This window comes from Lissotriton helveticus, chromosome 2_1, assembly GCF_964261635.1.
Source record: "Lissotriton helveticus chromosome 2_1, aLisHel1.1, whole genome shotgun sequence".
Lineage (NCBI taxonomy): Eukaryota > Metazoa > Chordata > Amphibia > Caudata > Salamandridae > Lissotriton > Lissotriton helveticus.
The window spans coordinates 395,629,394-395,655,966 of record NC_136059.1 but is presented as its reverse complement, the minus strand read 5'-3'; the positions used below and the strand labels follow the sequence as shown (position 1 = coordinate 395,655,966).

Here is a 26,573-nt window from a genome sequence, read left to right as displayed (position 1 = left end):
GGGCTGGGCCACGGACTCTGGCTTCTGCGGACTAGACCTACCCCAAATCTGTGAGACTACCTATGTCATGTATTAATGTATCTTGTATCATTATATTTAGATCCTTAGTTATCTCAGTTTATATTAGTGTGAGTTATCCATGATAGCTACGGTGTTTTTAAATATTGTTTTGTAAGCTTTACTTTGATATATACCAATGTCCAAACTTAGATCTGCCAAAACCCCCTTAGTGACCGCTATGTTGGATAACTACTTGGTTAAAGTAGTAGATAAAATTAACAAAGACCGGCGTCTCTCATTAAGCCGTGCAAGTCCTCCGGCTTCACCCACAACCCTGTCTACCCCAATAGAAGCTCCCGCTTTAGATCACAGTTCTAATGAAGGTTTTCAAACAATAATTAATAATGAAATATCTGGCTCCCCAGTGCATAGCCAGGTAGTGTTGGATGACCCTTCGGATACTTCACAACAACCTTCCCCGGCACCTTCCCCGGCACGTAGAGTAGTAAGGGCCTGCAGGAAGTTACCGATTAGGCGGGGGATAACAGGAAAACTAAAAGAGTTCAGATGGAGTTAATGAGACCCCGAATAAGGATGGGATGATTAATTGGAACCCGGATCAATTTGATTTGTTGGCCAGTATTATTGAAACTAAATTGGAATTGATGATTAAACCCATAGTGGCCAAACTAGATCAGGTCTCTAAAGAAGTAACTAGACTGGGTGGCGTTTTGACCTCTCATATTGCCCTGGCCAAAACAAATAAGGTTACAAAAGTGGGCACTAACATTTATAAGGATGCAGTCGTACCTTCCAATGGGGGATTAGGGCTATTCAAACAGTACCTGCTGATCAACCACCTACAGTGAGTTTAAGTAACCAACCAACCACAGTAGTGGAGAATAACGAGGGGTGGAATGAAGTTAGGAGAAGACGTTCTGCTAATCTCCCCCCAGATTGCGCACCCTACGTGGTTGTACTAACTAATGTACCTGGGGTGGACTTCAATCCCACTGAGTCTCGGCAAGAAACCCACGACTCCGTGAAAAATAAATCAGTATCATGGTTGAACAAAAATTGTGGGTTCCCGATTGCCTATTCAAATGACATTATCCACTCGAAGATTTAGCTGGATAGGTAACTCTAGAAAGAACAGTAGGGGGGATTGTATTATTGTTAATTTTAAGCACCCACAGCATGTTGCCACAGTTCTGCTTAGAGCGGCTTCCCTACCATTTGCTGATAACACTGTGTGTGTACGTCCTCTTGGCTTCTTTTATAGCCACCTAAGTAACACACCACCCACATATATCAACCAGCCCAAGACATTTTCATCTTTACCTAGGCCTGGTTTTGCTATTCCACCGCAAAATAGATTTCAAACTTTAAATAGCATGGATCCATATTGTGGGCTGCCTAGAAGTGGGTTTAACGCACAGGCTATAAATGAATCCCTAATCCCTACGCAAAATAGATATGGGTCTCTCAGCAACCTTGAGGAAAATGACTGACTGGATCACCCAGCAGTAGATGAGCCTATGCAATCTAGAGGGGTAGCAGCCATTGAGCTGCCCTCTTTATTGAATACGCCGGTCAGGGCTACCCAACCAGGGACCAGGTTTCTTAGCTGGAACATTGCGGGATTAAATTCCAAATCAAATGATCCAAAGTGGAGTAACTGCCTCATAGAGTGTGACATTATTGGGCTCCAGGAAACGTGGGATACCAAAACGACCTTTTTCCTGGATGGATATGCAGCATTTTGTTCACCGGCTGTAGCAACCCACATGGGAAGGGCAAGTGGAGGGCTTTTAACCCTAATTTCTTTGAAAATTCGGGGAACCTACACCTTGGTAGAAACAGGATCACCTTATTGCCTGGCCATCCAAATCTCAAGTAAAGTCGACGGCATTTGGCTTGTGGTCAATTTTTATAACTCCTTTGATAAGGCTTATTTTAACGAGCACTTAGTCAGTCTTCATGATTTTTTAGATTCATACAGTAAAAATATTGCAAGCTGCTATTCGGTCATAGTAATGGGCGATTTTAATGTTCATTCTTGTACAAAAAACTGTTATGTCTGGGATTGTTTGGGCCCGGCTGAGCAAGAAAACATACATTTTGAGCATACCGCAGCGGGGTCCTATTTGGAGGAATTGGTGGTGGGTAATGATTTGACTTCCCCAAGACAATCAAGGGGGGAAATTCCAACCTTTAGAGGAAATGGTCGGGGCTCAAACATCGATTACATTTTTGTAAGCTCCGCCGTGGCAAGAAGGGTTACGCAATACAGTGTTTCCTGGTCAACTTTTAGTGACCATAACCCGGTAACGCTGACATTGGAAGATGACCTAAAGAAAGAGGGCAAAACCCATACTACATTTGGCAAGTTAGGCATCTGACCTACTGACCAGGCCCGGCGACTAAAATGGTGCCGGGTGGTGCCCGAGGAGTTTCATGAAAATGTACGGGCAAAGGTTGGGTACGAAATCTCCCTCTGCCTAACAGACGGCAAATTAGACAATGAGATCCTGGAGGCCTACACCAAAATCTGTACCAAGTTAAGTAGTGATCTAAAAATCTTGGGCAAGGGCCAGTAAAGGACAGGGGAGAAGTGGTTTGACCACAACTGTTCTGCAGCCCATCGCAAGCTGCTGGCAGCATTGAAAGTAGTACCCCCCGACAAACTAGAGATAGCTACCCTTAGGAAACTATATAAAGAGACACTAGGGAAGTGGAAAAAAGAAATCAGGGAGGATGCCTGGAATGAGCTCCTATCTGTAGATGTGGTCAACAACAGCGCCAAATTCTGGGCGGTGGTTAATCGGCCCTTCTTTCAAGACACAAAAAATAGCGAGCTTGATTGCGGGATACAGGAAGAAGGATGGCTCAGACATTTTAAGCAGGTATATGATGGAGAAAGAAACCCTGCAGACTCTGTTTTTAATATTGAAAAAAATACCCTGTCCTTCACAGAGTCAGACGTATTAAAAGCGATAACCCAAATGACGAGCAATAAGGCCCCGGGCCCTGATGGGGTCCCGGCAGACCTTTTTAAATCAGATACTAAGACATGGGCAAAAATATTGTACAACGTGTTTGTAAACGCTTGTCAATTGGGCTTGCCAAACACATGGGCACAATCAGTAATAGTGCCAATATTTAAGAAAGGTAACAGAGGAGACCCAAGTTGTTATCGCCCGATATCACTTATAGACTCTTCTGTAAAGGTACTAGGAAGGGTAGTGCTCAGCCAATTATCCGGATGGTTGGAGGAGACGGGCTCATTATCTGAAGCACAGTACGGCTTCAGAAAAGGGATGGGCACCATAGATCAATGCCTAAACCTGCAGTTACTAATAGGGAAATACACAGTGGCAAAGAAGGGAACACTCTTTCTGGGCTTCATGGACCTGTCCTCGGCCTTTGACCGAGTGAACAGGTCAAAGCTGTGGTGCATCCTCCTAACCCTGGGAGTTGACAGAAACATCGTCCACTTTTTAGCTGATTTACACAGGGACTTATTTGCCACTGTGAGATATGACCAAGAGGGTAGCTGCACTGAAGGGATACCGATTGCCTCGGGCGTTAGACAAGGCTGTATTTTGGCACCATTGCTATTTACATTATACATTAACAGCCTAGACCACACTTTAATTGCCTCCAGTAAGGATATCCCCCGTGTAGGGAAACGCATGACTCCCGCTCTGTTATATGCGGACGACGCCGCACTTCTAGCCAGAACGGCGGTAGGACTCCAGCTACTCTTGAATTCCTTTGCAGCCTTCATGAGATCACTGGACCTGGGCATAAATTTTGCCAAATCCCATGTAATGGCCATTGGGCAGAGAAATTTAAAGGTGAGAACCATGTATTGTGAAGGGAATATATTAACCAAGGTTTCAACTTTCCCATACTTAGGAGTCTTATTTGACGATCGTGGCACGTGGGGCACCCAAATCCTAGCTAAAAAAATGTCCTGATCAGGGCCACGTCGGCCGTTCTAGGATTCACCAGGAAACTAGGAGCAAGACCAATGAAGGCACTTTTTCAAATATATAGAGCAAAGTGTCTTTCACTCGCAATGTATGGGGCAGACCTGTGGGGCATAAAACACGCCAAGGCAATTCAGATAGTTGAGGACAGGTTCTTAAAAAATATCTTATCTGTCCAGCAATCAACAGCCAATTACATCGTCCATCAGGAATGTGGAATTGGCTATGTTGAAGATGCTATTGCAGTAGCCCCGCTCCTGAAATGGATAGTGACCTGGTTAAACCCTGAATTATTATTAAATCACCATATTCTGAAAGACTGCATGGCACTCGAATATGGGCATCGCATTCCCTGGCTCAATTATGTCCATAAGTTGTCGCACAAGCTGGGTAGACCAGAACTCTATTATCACCCAGAAAAATTATCTAAGGCAGATTTAAAATGGACCAAGGTAACATACTATCGTATTGCTACTGCAGATAGAGAAGAGAGAGAGCTGGGAAAGGCAACAGTAAGGCTCCACCAGTTGCGGAAAACCACATTAGACATGGAACCTTACTTGAGCATCGTCACAAATCCCAACCATCGTTTTTTACTGACAAGATTCAGACTGAATCAGCTTCATTACCTGTTTGGTGAAAAGCTAGGGTGGAGGAGGGCCGAAGATCTTGGGGTCTGCTCTTGTGATAACTTCTCTGAGCAGGACACTTTGCACCTCATGTTTTTTTGTGACCACCTCACTGATATTAGGAAGCGTTTTATTATCCCAATCCTAGTCAACAAAGGCTTCATGCAAGCTAGGCCAGCCTTAATCTATCTTCAAATGCTGACAAATGTTTGGTAAATTTTTAATATTGCTAACTTTCTTGCTGCTGCTGTTAGAACTCTAAAGAGACTGAATTGATAACATGAAATTATGTATGTTGTTGCAATATAGTTTTAAGCTGAAATATAAGTACAAACGGTTTTACCTGCAATTTTAACATGTTCATGGTAGGGTATTAATTGTTTTTTATCATGGTCTTTTATTTACTGTGCAAAATTGTTTTATAGCATACTTTTATGGTTTGTTTTTAAACCGAATAAAGTGAATTGACTGACTGACTGACGTGCTAAACATAGGCTAAAGTGACATTGTACAGTCAGGAGAAGGCAGGTGGAAATTCCCAAGCAGGCACTTTTGACACCAAATTGTTAAAAAACGAAATAGAATTCCATGAACTTTAAAAATGTAAGATGACACAGTAAGCTTATTTTTCTAAGTTTGGTATGGGAGGCTGACAAAGCAGTAGAGCAGTTTTTTTTAAAGAAATGCATGGTGTTTAAATAAAATGTGTTAAGGGGGTGGGGGTTGTTTATATTGGTTCTTGCAGGGGCTTGGCAGACAGCATCTGTGCAACACTGCACTGCCAGCTCTGCAATGGCATCTGAGAGGGATTTAAATCACAAGCAGCCTAACCCATCCCGTAAGCCCCATCCTGTAACTGGGAACCGATACCGATCCTGGCAAAGTGCTCAGCCGGCCCCCCTCCCCCCGGGGGATTGGAGGTGCGACCGCCTTCTTTGCTAGGGCCGGTTTTCGGCCGATTTTGTTACAGGGCTGTTTTTGCAACTATGCTGCAAAAAACCGCGCTGTAACAAAACCGGCCCACTGGGGCCCAAACCTGACCCCCACCCATGCGGCCGACAGGGGGATTGCCCTGTGACCAAAACTGGTCCGATGTCTAGCGTGCCCTTTAAGCAGGTGATACAACTCGCTGCAGCAGTCTCACCTGATCCGGTCGAGACGCAGGTATCCTGTAGGGATATTCCAAGTGAAAAGCTGCTGGGGGGCGCAGCACAAAGAGAGGGTGCGACAGCGTAAGATACCAAATATGCTCGTACAGAGGCCGGTAGCTGCTGTAGGACAGGAAGGCGAAAATGACACGCCTGTGACGCCAGTACAGGCCGGATGGGCTGCAATCCAGCACACTGCCCGCACAGAAGTAAACGGGCATGCCGCCATCCAATCGTAGGGCTGAGTGCAGTCTTCCGGGATCACTCAACCAATAATAAATTGGCAGATCTCTCTCAGCCAATCCACAGCAAATGTGTAGTTTCAGAGCACTGTTGGCCAATGAACAGTTGACAATAGCTTCCCAGCCAGTCACATGACAAAAGTTTAACAAACCAATCCCTGATTGTCACAGTACTGCCCTATCTAAATAGAATAGGTTTTCTTATACCTGATTGAGTGTGTATGATTGGAGAGGCTGTTTCGGTCCTCATGCGCAGTGAATACAAGGTTTAACAGTGAGAAAAGCGCAAACTTGGTAGGACTTGCACGTTCAATGCTTGTCGTCAAGAGGCTCTGGGGAATCTGTGTGGCACCCTCGCGTACAGACAAGGCATCTCTGGTTGCTGTTCTCCACGGGAACCAGCATATTGTGCGAAAGGTGGTGCATGGTGGCAGAGATCGTGCTGCATATAGACGAGCCCAGTGAGGACAGTGACATTGGCTGTTTTTGGTCCAGAGCCTTTTGAAAGTAAGCGCACGTACAATTCTTATTTAAAAATGTTTTATTTTAGAGTGAAATAATACCGAGTTGATGTTGTTTGGCGGGGACCACACAAAGCGTTTCCCTTGCGGGACAGAGCCAGGGGCACCATGTGTTTGCAAGTTAATTACAAACATATGGTGCCAAGCTCGCTCCCGCAAGGGAATCGCCATATGTGCACCCGTTGCCATTTAAGGCAAAATGCAACGCGTGCAAATTTTTGGGACACAAACTGCATCGATTGCTAAAGGTCTTTTTCCACACAGCGCATGCGCGCTGCTAGGCGAGACCTAAAAAAACACCCAATCACTGACCATATCAGGGGGCTAGACAGCATACGTAAAAAATACAGTGCATGTTTGTGATGGTAAAAACCATTTGATTTTAAAATTGGTATTAAGAATCTACGCTTAAGAGGTGCATAATATTTACAAAAAAAGACAAAGCGTGTCAAAGAATGTGCAGCGATCTCATCACAGGAGCAAGTTAAAATATACTCGGAATTGTACTGATCTAGGGGAAAGCACAGATGGCTCCTTATACTACCTAACCAAAATGTGGTTAGTAATGACCTTTTTCCACACTTCTTTCAAAAGAAAAGTTTTAAGCCATCACAGTTTTGAGTCTGGACATTTTCCCTTACAAGTGGCTTTTTAAATACTTACTCCTCTCGAATCACATTGCCTAAAATCAAAAATTATTTAATCACCTAAGCAGCATCTTCCTTGACTATTAAATGCGTGGCGGCGGACAGTTAAGGCCTGCTCAAAGAAGGCGTAATTCTCTTAAACTAGTTTAACCATTGCATATCATGGCCTCGGTCAAGGGCAGTCAGTAATTAAAATTCCATTCAGCTGAGCATGCTCATTTCCCCATACAGAGAACCAAAGAAGGAGCTGGGCAAATATAGCTCTCAACATAGAAAAGCCCCAACTCTTTATGAATGCAAAAGTTTGGGCTAGAGGGTGGCAGTCCTAGCCATCCATGACAAAAATCGGTTCTACTCCTGCTATGATTTTAAGCAATGGCAATAACTCCAGATAGCACCTTCATACATACATCAAAACTAGTATACATTTTGCTTGGTATATTTCTAAAATATGTCAAATAAAGTTGTTTCCCACCTTTCTGGCAAACTCAAAAACCACCCCACAGTCTGACTTAATTGAAGACATCTATGACATTTGCAGGGTAAACAGGACCCAGGGCCATGAAAGGTCATCCCTAAGTAAGACAAATTGCTAACTCTCAAAATGGACTTCCCTTTAAAATTAAGGGGTCTGACTTTTGATTTTAGATTACCGCAGACCATATATTGCATTTTAGAGATATTGGTCTCAAGGTCTAAGTTGTCCATGAACCTAACAAAGCACTCAACAAGACCTCTCACAAACCACAATACTCAATTGCCATATGAGAAAATACAATTGGATCAACCATAAAGACCTACAACTTTCAGGCCAAGGTAAGCAACCCCCCCCCCCCCCATTCTTGCCAATGTGTAAAAGATACAGTAGGGTTAATACAACTTGGTTAACCATCCTAAAAATATCTTCAGAGGACCAAGTTTCCTGGAACTTCCAAATAGCAGTGAAAGGAAAGAGAAGGGATAGCTTCCCCCGCCCACCAAACTGTGCAGCTTACAGTACCTTCAATCTGGACGTACCCAGGGGAATAAATGGCACCTGCAGGATCTGATGACATGATGGGTGGCCCTGCCTGGCATCCTCCAGGCCAAGACGGGCGCGGTCTTTCCACGTTTTACTGTCTGATGTAACACCAGGTTCGGAAACTGGTCAATGCTTCTCAAAAATCTTATCAAAGTTCTGCCATCTCATCAGAGTGCCAGGTTTTTTCATCCTTGTTGCTGTGCCTAACCTTTAAATGACTGCCATTCCATTCTGCTCCAAACGTAAACTTCCCACCGATTTTAATAAATAAAATGGCACCTAAACAACAAAAATCCAATAAGTAGAACCGGAGATATGAGTTTTTAAAGCCTGAATTAATATTAGCGCCAAAAAGCTGAAAGCCCAAACTGTGGTTATCTAGTATTCGCGCTAGACACCGCCAGAGTTAAACGTTAAGGCCGACCGCGATGGAGTGTAGGTCAGGTACAGGGATCATGTTCGGCCCTTTGGGAAGTTTACCATCGGAGTTAAAAACTTTTTAGAGGAAAAGTGGTTGCTGAGTCCTCAGCAGGGAAGGCTGCAAGCTGCACGCTATAACAGCAGAGTGCTGAAGAACAAGGATTTCTTGTGAAGTCATCAATGAAGGCAGGGAAGATCCGAGCAGGTGAAGTCCAAAGTCTGTGCCTGGGAATGCCTCGATGTCGATCGGAATCTGCTCAGCATCAGTCCCGATGAAACCCTCTATGTTTGGAATTAGAAACCTTTATGAAACTCAGATGATCTTCAGCGGGGCACATCTGCAAGCTGAGGTCAACTGGTAATTCAACGTCTGCGGCTTCAGTGGCATTCGTACTATCTGTCGGCTCTCAAGGCAGAAAGTTATCAACAAATTTCTAAGTCCCACTTCTGAAAGCCTCAGAACATGATGTATTCACTCCAGCTATGGTCCAGGACCTGTGTGGATCCACCACTTGGCTGTGAAGACTCACTCCAACAGAGGCCGGCAGCAGGGTCTGAGGCAGATCTAGTTAAATCTGATTAGCTGAGCAGTTGCAGGGAGAGACCTGTGGAAGCTTGTTGTGCCCCCCTCAAACTGGAGGTCAGCCAACTGACCATTGGAGCCACTTCTGGGGTATTGGATTCAGGGCAAGCAGGTCCAGTCTTTCTGCGGGTTTCAGACAGAAGTCCTTTATCTGCTCTTCACAGGTCCAGGAGTGTTCTCCGGAGACGTCTGTGGGCTCCATTTGTAATCCCAATGTTATCCTGTGGATGGAGGTTAAGCCTTAGTCCACCCCCTAAACCAGTTCTGGTCAATTCCTCTGCTTTCACTGGGTTTAGTGCCAGACTGACTAGAGAGACAAAAGGGAGGCAGGCCTAGGTGTGAGTACCAGTGACAAGGTAAGCAAGCTCTGGAAGGGGCTGGGTACAGCCCCTGGCAATCTTGCCAAGGAAGTTGCACTCCCCACAATCAAAGGCCTTTGTCCATTATCTGGAAGCAATACACATCTCACCATAGGGGAGGCATTAGGGGTCAGATGAAAGCAAGTCACTGGTAGTAAAGCCTTTTGGTTTTAGGCATCAAGTTTACTTTCCAAAACAGTAATATGGAATCCAACTTGACCATTAAATTGGGGTTTAAATTACTAATAAAATGAGTCCTTGTACCATTATCCTAGCTATTCCCAAACTTAATTTAGCACTTATGCAATTTTATAGTATAAACTATTGTCAACCTATGAAAGTGCCAGACTTGCCACAGTGAAAAACAACTTTGGAGGTGTTTCACTTGCAGGACATAAAAAACATTAAATGTACATGTCCTACTTTCTAAATACCATGAACCCTACCCCATGGGCTTTTAAGGCCTATTTTACTCATGACTTATAAGTATTACAAATGAAGGTTCAGGCATGGCAAAAGATGAATTTTGCCAGTTGAAATGGCAATTTACAACTGCACATCCAGGATGCAGTGAAAGGCCTAGAGACATGTTTTACAGGGTTACTGTAGTGGTTGGCACAGTGAGTGCTGCTGCCGGGGCCGGCTCTAAGGTGGTGCGACCAGGCAGCCGCACTTGGCACTGACTTCGGGGGGTGTTGTGTTTAGAAATAACACAAAATTAAAAGCACCTGCTACAGAGTTCCTTGTGCTTCCTACCGTTTTCAGGAAACAATAACCATGTCAAGATAACTCTGGTGATTAATGTTCCTGCTGGAGAGAGATCAGATTTTGTCTAGTGGCAACTTCTACAGATGGTAAAGTAGTGCAGAGGGTCAAAATGACTACTGCATAGAACATCTACAAAGCAACTCACCAAACTGTATTTTATGGGGCTAGCTCAGTAGGTTACTGATTTGTCACAGGGAACCTTTTGTTACTCCCAGTTTATAAGTAACAACCCTAATATAGCACAGTGAGTTATGAACTGTCATCAAAGAGCTTCTTGCAAAATGCATGGTGTAGGTGACCTTCCTGCCAAATACTTCAATATTTATGTTTTTCCCTAGTCTTTTATTTTCCTAATGTTTCTAACAGGATTAATTTGGGCAGAAGTACATTAATATTAGTAAAGGCAACCATTATGGTACGTTTTAAATCCTTAGTTTGTACATCTCCAGACCAAACTGTCTTAAACTATACTGTCTACTAGTATCGTACATGTGAATCCTACACCTTGTAAACTTTATTTTCTTATGTAACGTTTCCTATGGACTGATTTAAACGCTTATGAATCATTGGCTCTGTATAATATATGTGATGTAAAGTACTCCAACACCCTACAATGGTATGAGTAGGCACTGGTGGCATGTGGTAGCGAGTGAATTCGTGGAGGTGTTTTTTGTTGGGGCGCCTACAAAGACTGTCGTACTGGGCACCACCAGCTCTAAAGCCATCACTGGCTGCAGCACACTATTAGCATTTAATTTGCAGGCCTTGGACACATGCACTAGGGACTTAATGGGGACTTACAAGCACATTAAATGTGCAAATATGGGATACGACAATTTTACAATATTTAACAGGGACAGCACGAGCACTTTACTGGCTGGCGCCATTGTCCAAATAGGGACCCTTCTTCCTAAGTCAGGGCAAGTGGGTCACCCCTTTCGATAACCCCTGCTCAACCCTGTGGTAACGTAGCACGAGCAGTTAGGCCTATATCAGAGGCAGTGTGTGAAGTGTTTATGACCACGTACAATAAGGCAGTAATGACACCACAAAAGGACACAACTCAGGTAGGTATAGAAAAATAATATCTTTATCTAACAGTTTAACTCAACTCTCAAAGCGCTTCAACAATGACAATTCACGTCAACCCGTAGGGACTCAAAGAGATAACAACATCTCCACCAAAGCGTAACACTGACTGGGACGGGTCCTACGCGACCCGTTGAGCATCAGGGACCTGCCGTTGATAGGGGGGACAGCAAGCAGCTTCTCAAAACACTGTGGACGGTAACAGTCGGACTCCCACCGCCCACAATACGGGGCGGCAGAGGTGCGCAGTGTGCACTTACACTGACTCAGGCACTCGAGGACAGGCGGGCTCAGGTTGGGGGAGGCAAGGACTCTTGTTGTGTCGCTCCGTGGTGGTCACGCAGCGGCAGCAGCTCTTTCTTGGCTGCGGTGGCCAACAGGACAATTCCAGAGGGGATGCAAAGTTGTGAAGGGTGCGGGCGCTCAGCAGCTACAGCACTCTTTCAGCTGTGGCGGCCCGCGGGACAATTCCAAAAGGGGGATGCAAACTTGTCAAGGGTGCGGGCACTCACAATACAGCTCTCTCTCAGCTGCGGCGGCCCGCGGAACAATTCCAAAAGGGGGATGCAAAGTTGTCAAGGGTGAGGGCACTCAGAGGCTACAGCTCTTTCTCAGCTGCGGCGCCCTGCGGGACAATTCCAAAAGGGGGGGATGCAAAGTAGTCCAAGGTGTGGGTGCTCAGTGGCTACGGTTCTCTCTTAGCTGCGGCGGCCCACACAACAAAGCACGATGATTCACGGTAACAAAGGGTGGTGGGCGCCCAGCGGCTACAGCTCTCCTCTGGCTGCGGCTGCCCACAGGATGAATCACGATGGTGCACAGGAGCACAGGGTGTGGGCACTCAGCCGCTACAGCTCTTTCTCAGCTGCGGCAGCCCACAGGACAAATCACGATGTGTGGGTTCCGGCGGGTTTCGGTGGCCCTCAGCGACGGCGGCTCTCTTCTTAGCTGCCGCTTCCCGCACAGGTTTAGGAAAGAAAAGGTTCAAAGGTTCAGACTTAGGCGGGTGCTCAGCGGCAGCAGTTCTCTCTGAGCTGCAGCGGCCCGCACAGGTTCAGCAAGGAAAGATTTGAAGGTTCAGAATTAGGCTGGCGCTCAGCAGCGGCAGTTCTCTCTGAGCTGCAGCGGCCCGCACAGGTACAGCAAAAGTTCCAGATGATGCTCAGTCCTCTGACTTTACAGTAGAACTAGAGGTTTCGGATTACTCCTCGCACAGGAATTCCCGGTCCTAGGCCCAGATAGGATGATAGAAAGTAATCCTTAGCAAACACAGGCTATACTAATGTAAGCGTCAGAGTTATCCTACTTCACACAGTCATTTATATACCTGGAGCAATTGCACTGTGGCACTGAGTAGCAGTGGCACGGCACCCAGAACATTTATATCCTGCCAACATACAAGACAGGAAGAGTCACAGAGAAAGGGAGACCTACGCCAATGATGCCAGGTCTAACAGTTTAGTTTGCATTCCGATTTTACATTCCATTGTCTGTGAATGTGAAAAACGAAATTATTGTCTATACAGATTTGGTAAACTGTATCTAATATCATTATCTCTGTTTACTAATTGTTAGAAGGTGGGTCTGACACTCTGGGCCACCTGAATTATTCGCTTTTTGAGCACCTATTTGTTGAGCTTTTACTGTGGGAGAGCCTCATAAGTTGGGACACGTCCACAGTGAACTCATGATGAAAGAGACTGCATGTGGATTTTACTGCTGTCCCGCAAGCTTGACTAGGCCGCTGCACAGCAGATGGAGTAAGGGGCACCGGGCTGGTTACATGCAGACACATGTGTACATGCGTGTGCACATGTGTGTGTGCTGCGCAGGGGAGATTCCTGGCGTGCGCAGCCCAGGAGCAGATACAAAGAGAATGGTGTGGCAGGACTTATGCAGAATTGGGTGGTGACATGGAATAGGTTTTATACACTGGGAAGAAACATGCCAGGGAAAGTCAGTGTGTTTTACTGGTTTCACTTTATTATTCTCCTATGGGGATGGGGAGCCCATGCGCTAGTTTCCTTCTCCTAAGGCCTACCAATTCCAGACACTCACTAAAGTCCACTGTAACTGGTGTGAGAAGAGGTATTCTGCAGAGTCCAAAGTCATATTTGTACTGCTTTTGGGTCATCCCGAAATTTTATATTTCTCTGTGTCAGCCATAACCAGGGCCTGGCTGGGGCTGGATTAATCACCTTCCTTCCAAGAGCAAAGGCCTCCTCTCCAAAGAGAAGATGGGTGGAGCTACCGGCTCATCCATTAGCAGCTGTCACCGGGTGCCAGGCACCAGGCTGCACAAGGGAGAAGGAAGCGCAGGGGAAGGGGCTTTCAGAGACCATGTGGCAGGAGACCCCTGGATGACGCCATCTTGAACCAACCCATAGACGTGGGCAGGAAGGAGGGAGCAGGGGCTGTGAAGTGATGTGTCGCTGTTTGATAGGACAAACATAGACTTCCTGCCAGCCCCCTCCCCAAACTTTGAAAAGTGTTTGCACAGGAAGAGAAGCTCTCTCTGGTGTGTGGTCTGCGGAGGGTGCTGGAACCTGGTGCAATGGGCAGTTGGAAGGAGAAACCCCCTGACTGTTCCAGGATCCTGAACAGCGCCAGGAGAAGAGACCAGGGCCAGGGCGCAGAAGCAGGGGCCTCTGCAGAAGGAGAAGAGAGGCCCAGGAGGAGAGCCTGGTGAAAGGCTGGTGCAGGGAGCCACTGAAGACAGCTCCCTGCTGAATGCACCCTCTTGGAGACCAGGAGGGCAAAGGAGAGTGTTCCCAGTGGCTGGGGCTCACCAAGAGGAGCAGGAAGAGGTGGAAATGGTGAAAATCGGCCGCCTGGGGGCCGAGATATGCCCCCTGGAATGTAGGTGACCTTTGACCTCTGGCTGGACCGACGACAAAGCGTGTGGGGCTTCGCTGCCGGTCTCAAAGATGCCCCCGGGTGGGTCAGGTCCCGGGGGCTGCCCCCGTAAGACGTTTAAGTCGGGGTGCGCCGTTGTGCACCCCGTGAAACAGTGAAAGAGCCCCTGTTGGGGGCCAGGAGCCCACCCTGGCCCCAGACGACCAGGAAGCCGGGGAGCGCCGTTGCGCTCCCCGTGAAGATGCCCAGGGGGTACCAGGATCCCACTCTGGTCCCAGACGGAAGAAGTGGAAACCGGGGAGCGCCGTCACGCTCCCCGTGAAGATCGCGAGGGGCCTGAGATCCCAATGCTGGGCCACACTGTGTGCAAGGAGGAGGGGATAGTGCTGACATGCTACACCCCACCGCGCTCCCCGTGAAGATTTCCCAAGGGGGGCCCGGGATCCCAACTCCGGGCCCCAAAGATGTGGCGGAAGTCAGAGACCGCCGTCATGCTTCCCGTGAAGATTGGCCCCGAAAAGGAGGAGGAGGACAGGGAAGTGCCGCCGCACTCCCCCGGGGACCTGCCAGACTGGAGGCAGCCTCGTGTCTGCCCGCCTGAGCGGGCAGTCAAGAAAAAGAGGTGCTGGCTCCCGCGCAGTGCTGGCTGGGTAAGGGAGACGGCAGGGGCAGCCGGGGGTGGGCTCCCCGGGCTTCCCTCCAACAAAGGTGACATGCGGGGTACCCGGGTGGGATCGGGCACCCGAAAAGCGGCAGGAGCTGCCAGGGTTGGATTCCCTGAACCGCGCAGCACAACCCTCACCTGCGGGCAGTCACGGGGCCCGGGTGGGACTTGACCCCAACGAAGGGCAAAGGCGGTGCAGGGCTGACATCACCTGCAGCGCAGCTCTCCCCAGCACATCTGTAGAGCCACTCATTTGATGTGCAGCGATGGGGGCTGCATGAGAATGCTCATTTTCGGTTGCGTGGTGACCCCAGGAGGATGGGGTCACCGTCAGGTGAGCGCACATGCCGGGGGAGCTGCAGGAGCAGCGCAGTCTCCCTCAGCATGAAGAGGACAGTCCCCCCTTTGCCCCCCAAGTCTCCTGGGGAACTGGAAGAAATAACCCCTAAAGGGCTCAGCCAGCCATTTAACTCTTCCTGGGCAGGAACGTTTGTTCTACAGCTGGAGAAGGGGGAGGAGTGAAGTACACCACGGGATGGAGGACTGAGCTGGGGATGTCTGGAGAAGGGCATCCCCTGGAGGTGAAGGAAAAGCATTTATTAACATTATTTCTTTTAGAGGGACTGAAGATCACATGTGTAATGGGAAGTACCTATGTAAGGTGATGTCATAAGCAAAGTGGGGTTAGATTGCCAGACATTCCTGCTAGGGTGTCTCCCTGTATATGCTTAATCCTGTGATGCCTTAAGGGGCTGTAATTGCAACGCATTCTAATGTCCAAAAAATGTGATGAGTACTGTCATTATAAAGTGATGCTTAAACATGTGTTCTTGCTGCTGCACTTAGGTGAAGAACCCAGACTGTTAGCCCTTAAGACGCAGAGGTGTACATTTCATGGTCAGTTAAAATGCTCAGTCAGGGTTCTGTGTCACCAGGGCAGGTGTACCTGTTTTAAATGCTTGTTGAGTTAATGGTGTGGGTCGCCGCTGGGATGATGCCAGTGCTCATGGCCCTCGCTCTAGGCTAGGTTCAACTAACTGCATTTGGGAGCAAGATGATGTGCATACATGGGAGTGGTGGTACTAGACCCCACCCTCCTGCAGGAGGGGTGGAGATGTTATGCAATGTCAAAGTAATTCCAACAGCTTATGTATATTTGTAAATTAGTGCATAGTATTGAGTAGTGTGTGTGTGTGTTTAATAAATGTACTCTTACTTTTATAAAGCAAAGTACAGACTGAACAATCAATTATTGAGTGTTATTGCTGCGCACCTGTAATGGCAATTACTAGTCCACACCAACTACCTTGAGTAAGCCTCAGACTGCTCTGCAACGCTACCTTCTGAGAGTCAGGGCTAAAATTGGGTGTTTGGTTCCCAGTGAAGGACAAATGAAGTCATGTTATTTGTGCAGGCCTCACAGATACTGCCTCGATTTCCAACACTAATCATTTGTAATTTGCTCAGAGTTCGAAGATCTGGATTGCAATTGTAAGTGGTTTGATATTTATTGCATCCTGTAACTACCAGGTTGAAATTTCATCAGGGTCAACACTGCCGGAATTTAACAAGGGGAAAACCCCAGAAATTACCAGGACAATCCACATATTATTTCCCAAAAAAGCAGATAAAATGTGCATGCCTCAGAGTTAGATTTTTACTGGGTGCGATCATTTAATCAGGCACTTATTTATGGAAGCAGGACTTCAAAACGTTTGCAATTTTTATAAGGTCATCTATAACTAGTCAAGGTATAGGTTGGGCGTTCCAAATACTGGAGGCAAGAACGAGACACTGCATCAATGTCTTACACACTTCGGCCATTCTTGTGATATTCAACATTGCCACACTGTGATTGTATGTTTTTAATTATCTCACCTCTTAAGTTGCATTGATTTGTAATTGCATCTTGAAGACCTTTCGTCACTTTTTGAAGTTTGCCACAATCTGAAAAGCAACAAAATATAAATACTTTAAATTAATTGTAAATAAGATTTGTTCAAAGCAAGTTTTGCAAATTGAAATACTTCAAATTAGTAACAAATAACATGTATTCAAAGTTTGCTCTGCAGATAATTTCTAATACATTTGTATAACAGTTCCTCGTCAGTTGATAGATCTACAATGCAGTCTATGATATCCAGATATAGAAAGTAGACATAGATTTAGCCATATAAAAACACAGGTTTCTTCGCAGAGTACAAGCATTCAGAAAACAGTATTAAGGAATATTTTAATTCTAATTATATATGAGGGTTTTTGTGGCTATATGAAAGAGTAAGCAATGCTGCAGAACTGGCTGAATAAGAAAAATAACATTTTAAAAGTACAAATGGATACCTTAAATGCAGGACATGGATTTGAGTAAACTACAAACTGCACAAATGTTTGCCACACGATTCATCTAACGCTGGCTCACGCTACATCGCCTCACCTTCTAAACGCCGAATAGACTGCCTGTGAAACAAAAGTATTTGCTGCATGGGACACAAGGCCCTAGCCAGTAACTACAAGGTAGTAATTCCATGCTGTCTGACCACACACCTACGGTCAGCTTCTCAGCACTGTCTCCCATTAGTCTGGCCACACCTGAAATAGATGGTGAGGGAAAGTCTTTTTATCAGCAGGCGACTCCCTCTGGAACTCTCCCTGACTGCATCTTTGCAACAAAAGCACTAGACTTTTTCGGAACTAACTACAGACCCACTTTGCGGAAACATATAGTAATACATGTTTTGAAAGAGTTTGTATAAAGATTCTGTTTTCTAATTGTCAATAGAAAATGTTAAAAAAAATACAGACCCACTTCTTTCTGCAAGATTGTAACCCTTAGATTATCTTCACCTCTCCCTCCTGTCCTGTTCTGGAAACATGGAGCACTCTTTAGTAGTGTGAGCATGTCATAACACCCATAAATAACATACCGAAGGAGAAAGTGCCGAGCCTAACAAGCCACATTGCTCCTATATATCATTTAAAAAGGGGTTGTGAAAGAGTTTTTCTTGTCACAGTTGTTTACCCTTGTGACTTTCTAAAAATAGAATTGTATTTTTTCACAAATTAAATAGTTTGCAGATAGACTACCAATAATATCTTTTTAACTCAAAACATTAGCGGGACCAATCCGTGTTTACATCTATCAACGAAGATACTCCGAAGGAGAATAGTTGTGTTTCCTTGTGTCTTAGCAAGGTCCATTATGGAATATGCCAAAGCTTTTTACTCATAGGTAGACCCAAGTTTCCCGATCATGGCTTCCTTATAATACCACGATAAGTTCGATAATTAAATGGATTTGTAAATCAGGCACAGAATATTTTAGTTACTACGAGAAATACATGTCACACCCGAAACTACATAACTTAACACAGTGGTGATGCACAATCTTACCCTCTATAATACTGGTTTCCTTTGTTTCACTTAACTTTAATAGCCTGGTTGATTTTTCCAGCTGAATTTCAAGAATATTATGTTTACCATTAATTTCCGCTATCTTCTGTTGAAAAAAGCAAAACATGTCAAACTAGTGACCAATATTATTCAGGGATGTCATACTAAAGAAATGTCTCACCAAAATGAGTATGTGATGTAAGAGGGAAACGACCTTTACATTGCGGTCATCACACCGCAATGCCATTATAACGCGGTTGTTACAAGACCGCGTTACCACACAAAGCCATTACTACGCAAGTCATTACATCGACTTGCAGTGGATGGCGCACGAACATTAGGAATTGTTTAGTTTACTATTCCAATACCTTCCCTACTGTTTCATAGGCTGGAGTTGGTAACGACAGTGTTGTAATGCCATGCGATGTAATGACTCGCGTTGTAACGAGTCATATTCAATGTAAGAATGTCATTCACTACTACAATAACAGCATCCTTTCACAAATGAATCCTTACATGTTAAAATACACTGTGGGCTTTAGACACTTAAGGCTCCATGTCTGTGCATGCCTAAATATTGTTTTAGAAAGACAAATCATAGGCAAATAATGCAACACATAGCATGATTCAGGACACTACACAGTGACAGTAGCCAGTCTGTAGTTATGTATGAGGCAGTCTCCCATAGGAGGAGCATTTTTTGTTTTGCTATTAACTTTAGTACCATTTAACTGAATCTTCACAAAACTTAAGAAAAAAATCATCCACCTCGGTCAGCTTCTTCCTGGAATGTTTCACGGTGATCCGTAAAGTGGGGCTGGGGAAAAAGGGGAGGGGCCAAAACACTTTTTCCTCATGCAATTTCCACAGGAAAAATTAAACAATGATAGAGAAAAAACGCAGAACAGAATTACATCAAGTTAGACAGGAAAGCTAGAAAATTATCCAGAAAACATGCTTTTTGTGATTTGGTGTAAATCTGTTCAGCTACTTCCAAGTCCTGAAAAGTAAAAATAAAATCGATACAAGGGAGCAAGGTAAGGTCCACGCAGCCCTTGTCAGAAGGACCCCTCAGGAGACAAAAAGCGCCCTACGAGGTGCTGTGGGATTCCCACTAGGCCAATAAAAAAGGAAACTGAAAATGAGGGGTGGTGGTCTGTGGCAGGTTGGCCGTTTGTGTCTGGGCTGTGCCCATCCATGGGGGGAAGCCGTGCATCTTGGGGGTTACCTATGCCATGCAACCAACTCACCTTTGCACGCAGTCAAAGGTCATGCATGGCAGGGTGTTGGCTGCAGACGCAAGAATAACTTGCAGGCTGACATACACACTCCACTTTAACCTTTGTTCTTTTCAGTGAATATATATATATATATATATACACACACTCCTGGTCACGCTTCTTTGATGATTTCGTATTGCTCTCTGATGCTCCAAAATTCTTAACTTTGCCTGTTTCGTTGTACAGCCTATATAAAATTTCTTACACGGACACTCTAGAGCGTAAACCACATACTGCGTTGTACATCAGAGAGCAATACGAAACGAGAATCAGCAATATCCTGTAGCGAGGCATTTTGCGCTGGTACATAACAAAAATCCTAATCTGATGAAATTTTGTGTTTTGGACAGCGTTGAACTCAATGAGAGGGGAGGCAACAGGTGGCTAGAGTTACGGAAACTTGAATCAAAATACATTATAATGTACAATACCTTGCAACCCACAGGACACAATTTGGGTGAGGAGTTAGCCATTCACCTCCAAACATAAAGTATGGTTTTTCTGCGATGTAGAATATGCTGCTGCTTTTTTGGTATCTGAAGTTTAAATTTTAAACAGTTTTTAACAAAACAGATGTTTGCACTGATCTAAAAATGTAAATATCCAATAGTATAGCTACAGTCTTGTTTTCTTTTTTCCGTTACAGGATATTGGAGATACCACCGCCCACATGGGCATTATTGGAAGTCAATTCTGATTAATTTGATGGACTTTGGCCCACTGGGGCAATACAATACATGAACAATGACTCGGGGAATTGTGTGAATCTAACACAGTACCGCACATTATGGCTGGCGTATGGGCGCAGGTTAAATGGACAGTACAAATATTTAGTCTGTCTCTTGAATACGACCATTGTTCCTATAATTTGAATAACAAGTCAAGAATGTGGCTTCCTAATTAATTCCTAATTTTGTTTTGGAAGTGTTACAATTGGTATTTTTCTTTATGTTTATACACACGTGCACAATTTGTAAACACCATGTCTCTTTAAATGACTGTCAGTACCTGCATAGCCCCACCCGTGAGCAAGAGATCGGCGGATCTCGAAACGCGTTGGGTTTGCTCTGCCAAATAAACTGACAGCATCGTAATGCAATTGGGCTCCGACTCTGGTTTTTCATCAAAGAAGCGTGACCAGGAGTGTGTGTATATTAGGGGCTGGCGTACCCCGTCGTGAGCCCGCCGTCCAAGAGGCTAAAGCACGCTAACTCTGTGTGTGCAATATATATATATATATATATATATATATATATATATATATATATATATATATATATATATATATATATATATATATATATATATATATATATATGTTTCCCCTCCACATAACCCACTTGGGATTTATTTTATGTTAAAAGCCGTCTCAGCTCCCACTATGGTTCTTGCAGTCCCATTTGGGCCGGGCTCATCAGTATATAGTCTGCATCTGCTGTTGGGACTTTTTTCATACTGCCAATGATTAAGGGCATGGAGCCGGAAACGCGTCTGGAGCAACTGTGAGGAGGGGACCTACATGCTTTCTCTCGCTGCCTGCATTAAAAGAAGGTGAACTTCACATACTATGTGGCGTCTCTATGCAGGGCAAACTCTGTTTTTTTGGAATATATATATATATATATATATATCAAATTCAAACACAGGAAGCCCCATTGAAGCACAGCCACACGAAGTTCAATTCAGCACGTTTATTTGGATCCATTTCACTGCTCGCTCCTTGGATGCTTTCAGAGCAATCTTCAAATATGTAAAGCCTGACGTGTTTCAGGAATCAGTCCTTTCTTCAGAGGCATTGTTCGTGAAGGGCTGGAGGAGCAGATTTCAGGCAGCGTCTGCTCTTATAATCAATGTCACCTGCCACTGTGGGCGTGGCTACACCGCAAAGCATTCTGTGCTTTGTAGTACGCTGACCTTCTTCCCCCAGTGGGGCCACTCACCAGTCCTTATAAATGGAACCATATATACACACACGCACAACAAGCACACACACATATATATATATCTATACTACTATTATAAAGGAAGAACTTTGAGGCTTTGAGGCGGGTACACTCGGGAACCACAACGCCAATCCACACACCCGATACATCGTTTGAATCCTCAGGGTGTGCAGATGGACATAGGCTATATAAATTTAAAAAATACGTTATATTTAAAAAATTTACATTTAAAAAAAAATAGTCCCCTCAAAGTAGCGCCGGCCGCGACCTGCGTGCTGACGTCGTCCAGGAGCGCGAGGAGGAGCGGCGTCCAGGAACGCGAGGAGCGGCGGACATGGCGCGGGTGAGGAGCACTGACAAGCGGCACACAGGCGGTGAGCAGCAGCAGACCGGCGGAGCGGCGAGGAGCACTGAACTGAGGAGCGGCGGCTAAGCGGCGGACATGGCGCGGGGGAGGAGCACTGACGAGCGGCACACAAGCGGTGAGCAGCAGCAGACCGGCGGAGCGGCGAGGAGCACTGAACTGAGGAACGGCGGCTGAGGTAAGAATCCGGGGGACAATGTCGGGGCAGGCGGTGGTCGGGGCACGCGGGGGACGGGGAGTTACAACAAAAAGGCCCCGCGGGACAATGTCGGGACAGGCGGGGGACCCTCTGGCATAATTGTGCTCAAGCTCCCGACTCCCGACGGCCGCTCCATACTCCGTGAACTCCTACTCTTATCCCTGCAACGTCTGCTCATCCTCTCCTCCCTGCAAACAGAGCGCCAGAGCTCCACTTACCCAGAAAGCTCCCCAGTGCCTCAGGCGCTGCTGCTGGCCACCACTGCAACACTGGGCCTCTGGCATAATTGTGTGAGGTAAGCCTCCGGAGGACAATGTCAGGGCAGGCGGGGGTCGGGGCAGCCGGGGGACGGGGGCCCGGGCTGCTGGCCATTGTCGGGGCAGGCGGGGGTCGGGGAAGCCTGATTGCTCCCGGACAAGGTCGGGACGGGCTGCTAGTATATATATATTTACTGAAAAAACAAAGGTTACAGGGACATTATAGTTAGGCTCAGATTTCACTCGTACAAATCCAGTGGAATTCAGCAGTTATGATTAGCTAAGCTAACCATAACTTACGCCCCCGCAATGCACTGCTTATGACCTCTCATATTACATCACTCATGGCATGGTCAATGACATCACTCATGACATCTCTGATTACATCATCCAGTGAGTGTTTTCTAAAAGATTATATATAACAAGGTACTATAAAAGTTAAAAAAGTATATTTTCTGTACTACTACTGAGTGATACTATGTCTAACATTTATTATGTGACTGACTGTGTAGCTGCCTAGATGTGTGTGAGTGGGTGTCTGAGTGCCTGTATGTGTGTGAGTGGCTGCATGGGTATTTAAGTAGGTGTGTGGGTGAGTGGTTCTGTGACTGACTGTATTGTGAGTGACTGGCTGTGTAAGTGGCTGTAAGGGTGAGTAGCTCTTTTTGTGGCCGTGTGGTTAAGTGAGTTGGTGTGTAAGTGGCTGTATTGTAGAGTAAGTGTGTGTGAATATTTATATGCGTGAGTGAGCAGATGTGTGAGTACCTGCATGGATGTGTGAATGGGTATGTAAGTGTTTTTTTGGTGTGTGAGTGACTGTGTAAGTGCTTGTATGGGTGAGTGAGTGGTTGTGTTAAGAAGCTGTAAGGTTGAGTGAGTGTGAGTGGCTGTATGGGCGAGTGTGTGGCTGTGTGAACGGATCTATGGTTAAGTGACTAGTTGAATGAGTAGCTCTACAATTGAGTAGTGTGAGTACTTGTATGGGTCTGTGAATGGGTATGTGAGTGGGTGTATATATGGGTTTGCATAAGATAGTGAGTGGGTGTGTGAGTGCTTCTGTGGATGATGTCATCAGTGAAGTCATATGAGATGTCATGAGTGATATCACTGATCATGTCATAAGTGATGTAATGTGTGAAGTCATACCCTTCAGGCATTGTAGATCAGCTAACTATAACTGATGAATTTCACTGGTTTTGTACGAATCTAACTCTAACTCCCTGTAGCCTTTGTTTTTTTCAGTGATTTTCTAAGGTTTTTTAAATTCTATTTCCTAACTATAACGTCCCTGTAACCTTTGTTTTTTTCAGAGAATTTCTAAGGTTTTTAATGTTGTTTCCTAATTATAACATCCCTATACCCTAGGGTTTTTTTCAAGTGATTTTATAAGGTGTTTTAAATTGTATTTCCTAAATGTAACCTTTAACCTTTGACAATGAGTGTGTGTGTGAGTGAGTGAGTGCATGGGTGTCTCGGAAAGTCTGTGCGTTGTGTGAGTCTGAACGGGTGTGTGAGTACTCTCTGTTTTGCCCTCTTCTGCTCCGTTTTGCCTTTTCTGCTTGTTTTTCTGACCTATGTTTTGCTTTCCTGCTCGTTTTTCTGCCTCTGTTTTGCCTCTCCTGCTCATTTTTCTGCCCTCTACTTTGCCTGTTTCTGCTTGATGCTAATCCCGATTTTGCCTCTTTCTGCTCATTTCTCACTTTTATTTTGCCTCTTGGTGCTGGTTTCTGACCTCTATTATGCCTTTCTGCTCGTTTCTGACCTTTATTCTGCCTCTTTCTGCTACCCTGTGACCTTTATTCTGCCTCTTTCTGCTCGTTGCTGACATTTATTTTGTCTCTTTCTGCTTGTTTCTTACCTTTATTTTGCCTCTTTCTGCGAGTTTACACATTTATTTTGTCTCGGTGCTCTTTCTAGACCTTTATTCTGCCTCTTTCTGCTAATTTCTCAGCTTTATTGTGCCGCATGCTGCTCCTTTCTGACCTTTACTCTGTCTTTTTCTGCTCGTTTCTCACCTTTATTTTGCTTCTTTCTGCTCGTTGCTGACCTTTATTTTGCCCGATTGTCTCGCACCTTTATTTCGCCTCTTTTTGCTTGTACTCACATTTATTTTGCATCTTTCTGCTCATTTCTCACCTTTATTCTGCCTTCCTGCTCGAGTCTCAACTTTATTTTGCCTTAGAGCTCTTTTCTGACCTTTATTCTGTCTTTTTCCACTAGTTTCTCACATTTATTTTGCCTTTCTGCTCATTTGTCACCTTTATTTTCCCTCTCTGCTCGTTGCTGACCTTTACTTTGGCTCTTTCTTCTTGTTTTTCATCTTTATTTTGCCTCTTTCTGCTAGTTTCCTTTCTTTATTTTGCCTCTTGCTGCTCGTTACAGACCTTTACACTGCCTCTTTTTGCTCTTTTCCCACCCTTATTTTGCCTCTTGCTGCTCGTCTGTGACCTTTATTCTGTCTTTTCCCGCTTGTTTCTCACCTTTATTTTGCTTTTTTCTGCTCGTTGCTGACCTTTATTGTGCCTTTCTGCTCATTTCTCACCTTTATTTTGCCTCTTTTTGCTTGTTTCTCACCTTTATTTTGCATCTTTCTACTAATTGCTATGTTGCCTCTTTCTGCTTGTTTCTCAGCTTTATTCTGACTTTCTAATTATTTCTGACCTTTACTCTGCCTCTTTCTGCTACCTTCTGACCTTTAGTCTGCCTCTTTCTACTCGTTTCTTACCTTTATTTTGCTCTTTCTGCTCGTTGCTGACCTTTACTTTGCCTTTTTCTGCTTGTTGCTGACCTTTATTTTGCCTCTTGATGCGCATCTGACCTTTATTCTGCCTCTTTCTGCTTCTTTGTCACCTTTATCAAGCCTCTTCCTGTTCGTGTCTCACCTTTATCTAGTCTCTTTCTGCTCTTTGCTGACCTTTATTTTGCCCCTTGGTGCTGGTTTCTGACCTCTATTATGCCTTTCTGCTTGTTTCTGACCTTTATTCTGCCTCTTTCTGCTACCCTGTGACCTTTATTCTGCCTCTTTCTGCTCGTTGCTGACATTTATTTTGCCTCCTTCTGCTTCTTTCTCGCCTTTATTTTGCCTCTTGCTGCTAGTTTCTGATCTCTATTTTGTCTCTACTTGTTTCTTACCTTTATTTTGCCTCTTTCTGCGAGTTTCCACCTTTATTTTGTCTCTTGCTGCTCTTTCCAGACCTTTATTCTGCCTCTTTCTGCTAATTTCTCAGCTTTATTTTGCCGCTTGCTGCTCCTTTCTGACCTTTACTCTGTCTTTTTCCACTCGTTTCTCACCTTTATTTTGCTTCTTTCTGCTCGATGCTGACCTTTATTTTGCCTGATTGTCTCGCACCTTTATTTCGCTTCTTTCTGCTTGTACTCACATTTATTTTGCATCTTTCTGCTCATTGCTCACCTTTATTCTGCCTTCCTGCTCGAGTCTCACCTTTATTTTGCTTTAGTGCTCTTTTCTGACCTTTATTCTGTCTTTTTCCACTCGTTTCTCACATTTATTTTGCCTTTCTGATCATTTGTCACCTTTATTTTCCCTCTCTGCTCGTTGCTGACCTTTACTTTGCCTCTTTCTTCTTGTTTTTCATCTTTATTTTGCCTCTTTCTGCTAGTTTCTTTTCTTTATTTTGCCTCTTGCTGCTCGTTACAGACCTTTATACTGCCTCTTTTTGCTCATTTCCCACCCTTATTTTGCCTCTTGCTGCTCGTCGGTGACCTTTATTCTGTCTTTTCCCGCTTGTTTCTCACCTTTATTTTGCTTTTTCTGCTCGTTGCTGACCTTTATTGTGCCTTTCTGCTCATTTCTCACCTTTATTTTGCCTTTTTGCTTGTTTCTCACCTTTATTTTGCATCCTTCTGCTAATTGCTATTTTGCCTCTTTCTACTCGTTTCTTACCTTTATTTTGCTCTTTCTGTTCGTTGCTGACCTTTACTTTGCCTTTTTCTGCTTGTTACTCACCTTTATTTTGCCTCTTGATGCTCATCTGACCTTTATTCTGCCTCTTTTTGCTTCTTTGTCACCTTTATCTAGCCTCTTCCTGTTCGTGTCTCACCTTTATCTTGCCTCTTTCTGCTCTTTGCTGACATTTATTCTGCCTCTTTCTGCTAGTTTCTGACCATTATTCTGCCTCTTCCTGCTCATTTCCGACCTTTACTTTGCCTTTCTCTGCTCTTTTTCCCCGGGACGCCT

At 45.0% G+C, this 26,573-nt stretch overlaps 1 protein-coding gene across 2 annotated transcripts in view; it reads right to left on the bottom strand.

Annotated features, from left to right (window-relative positions):
• The window catches only part of CCDC152 (coiled-coil domain containing 152), an 880,762-nt gene that overhangs the window by 682,903 nt on the left and 171,286 nt on the right, over nucleotides 1-26,573 (bottom strand). For both annotated transcript variants that reach the window (XM_078675028.1, XM_078675029.1), the window contains exons 3-4: nucleotides 18,333-18,438; nucleotides 16,821-16,889 (exon numbers count right to left, since the gene is read on the bottom strand). In XM_078675028.1, coding sequence (XP_078531154.1) covers nucleotides 16,821-16,889; nucleotides 18,333-18,438 — 175 coding nt within the window. The remainder of the gene's footprint in view (nucleotides 1-16,820; nucleotides 16,890-18,332; nucleotides 18,439-26,573) is intronic.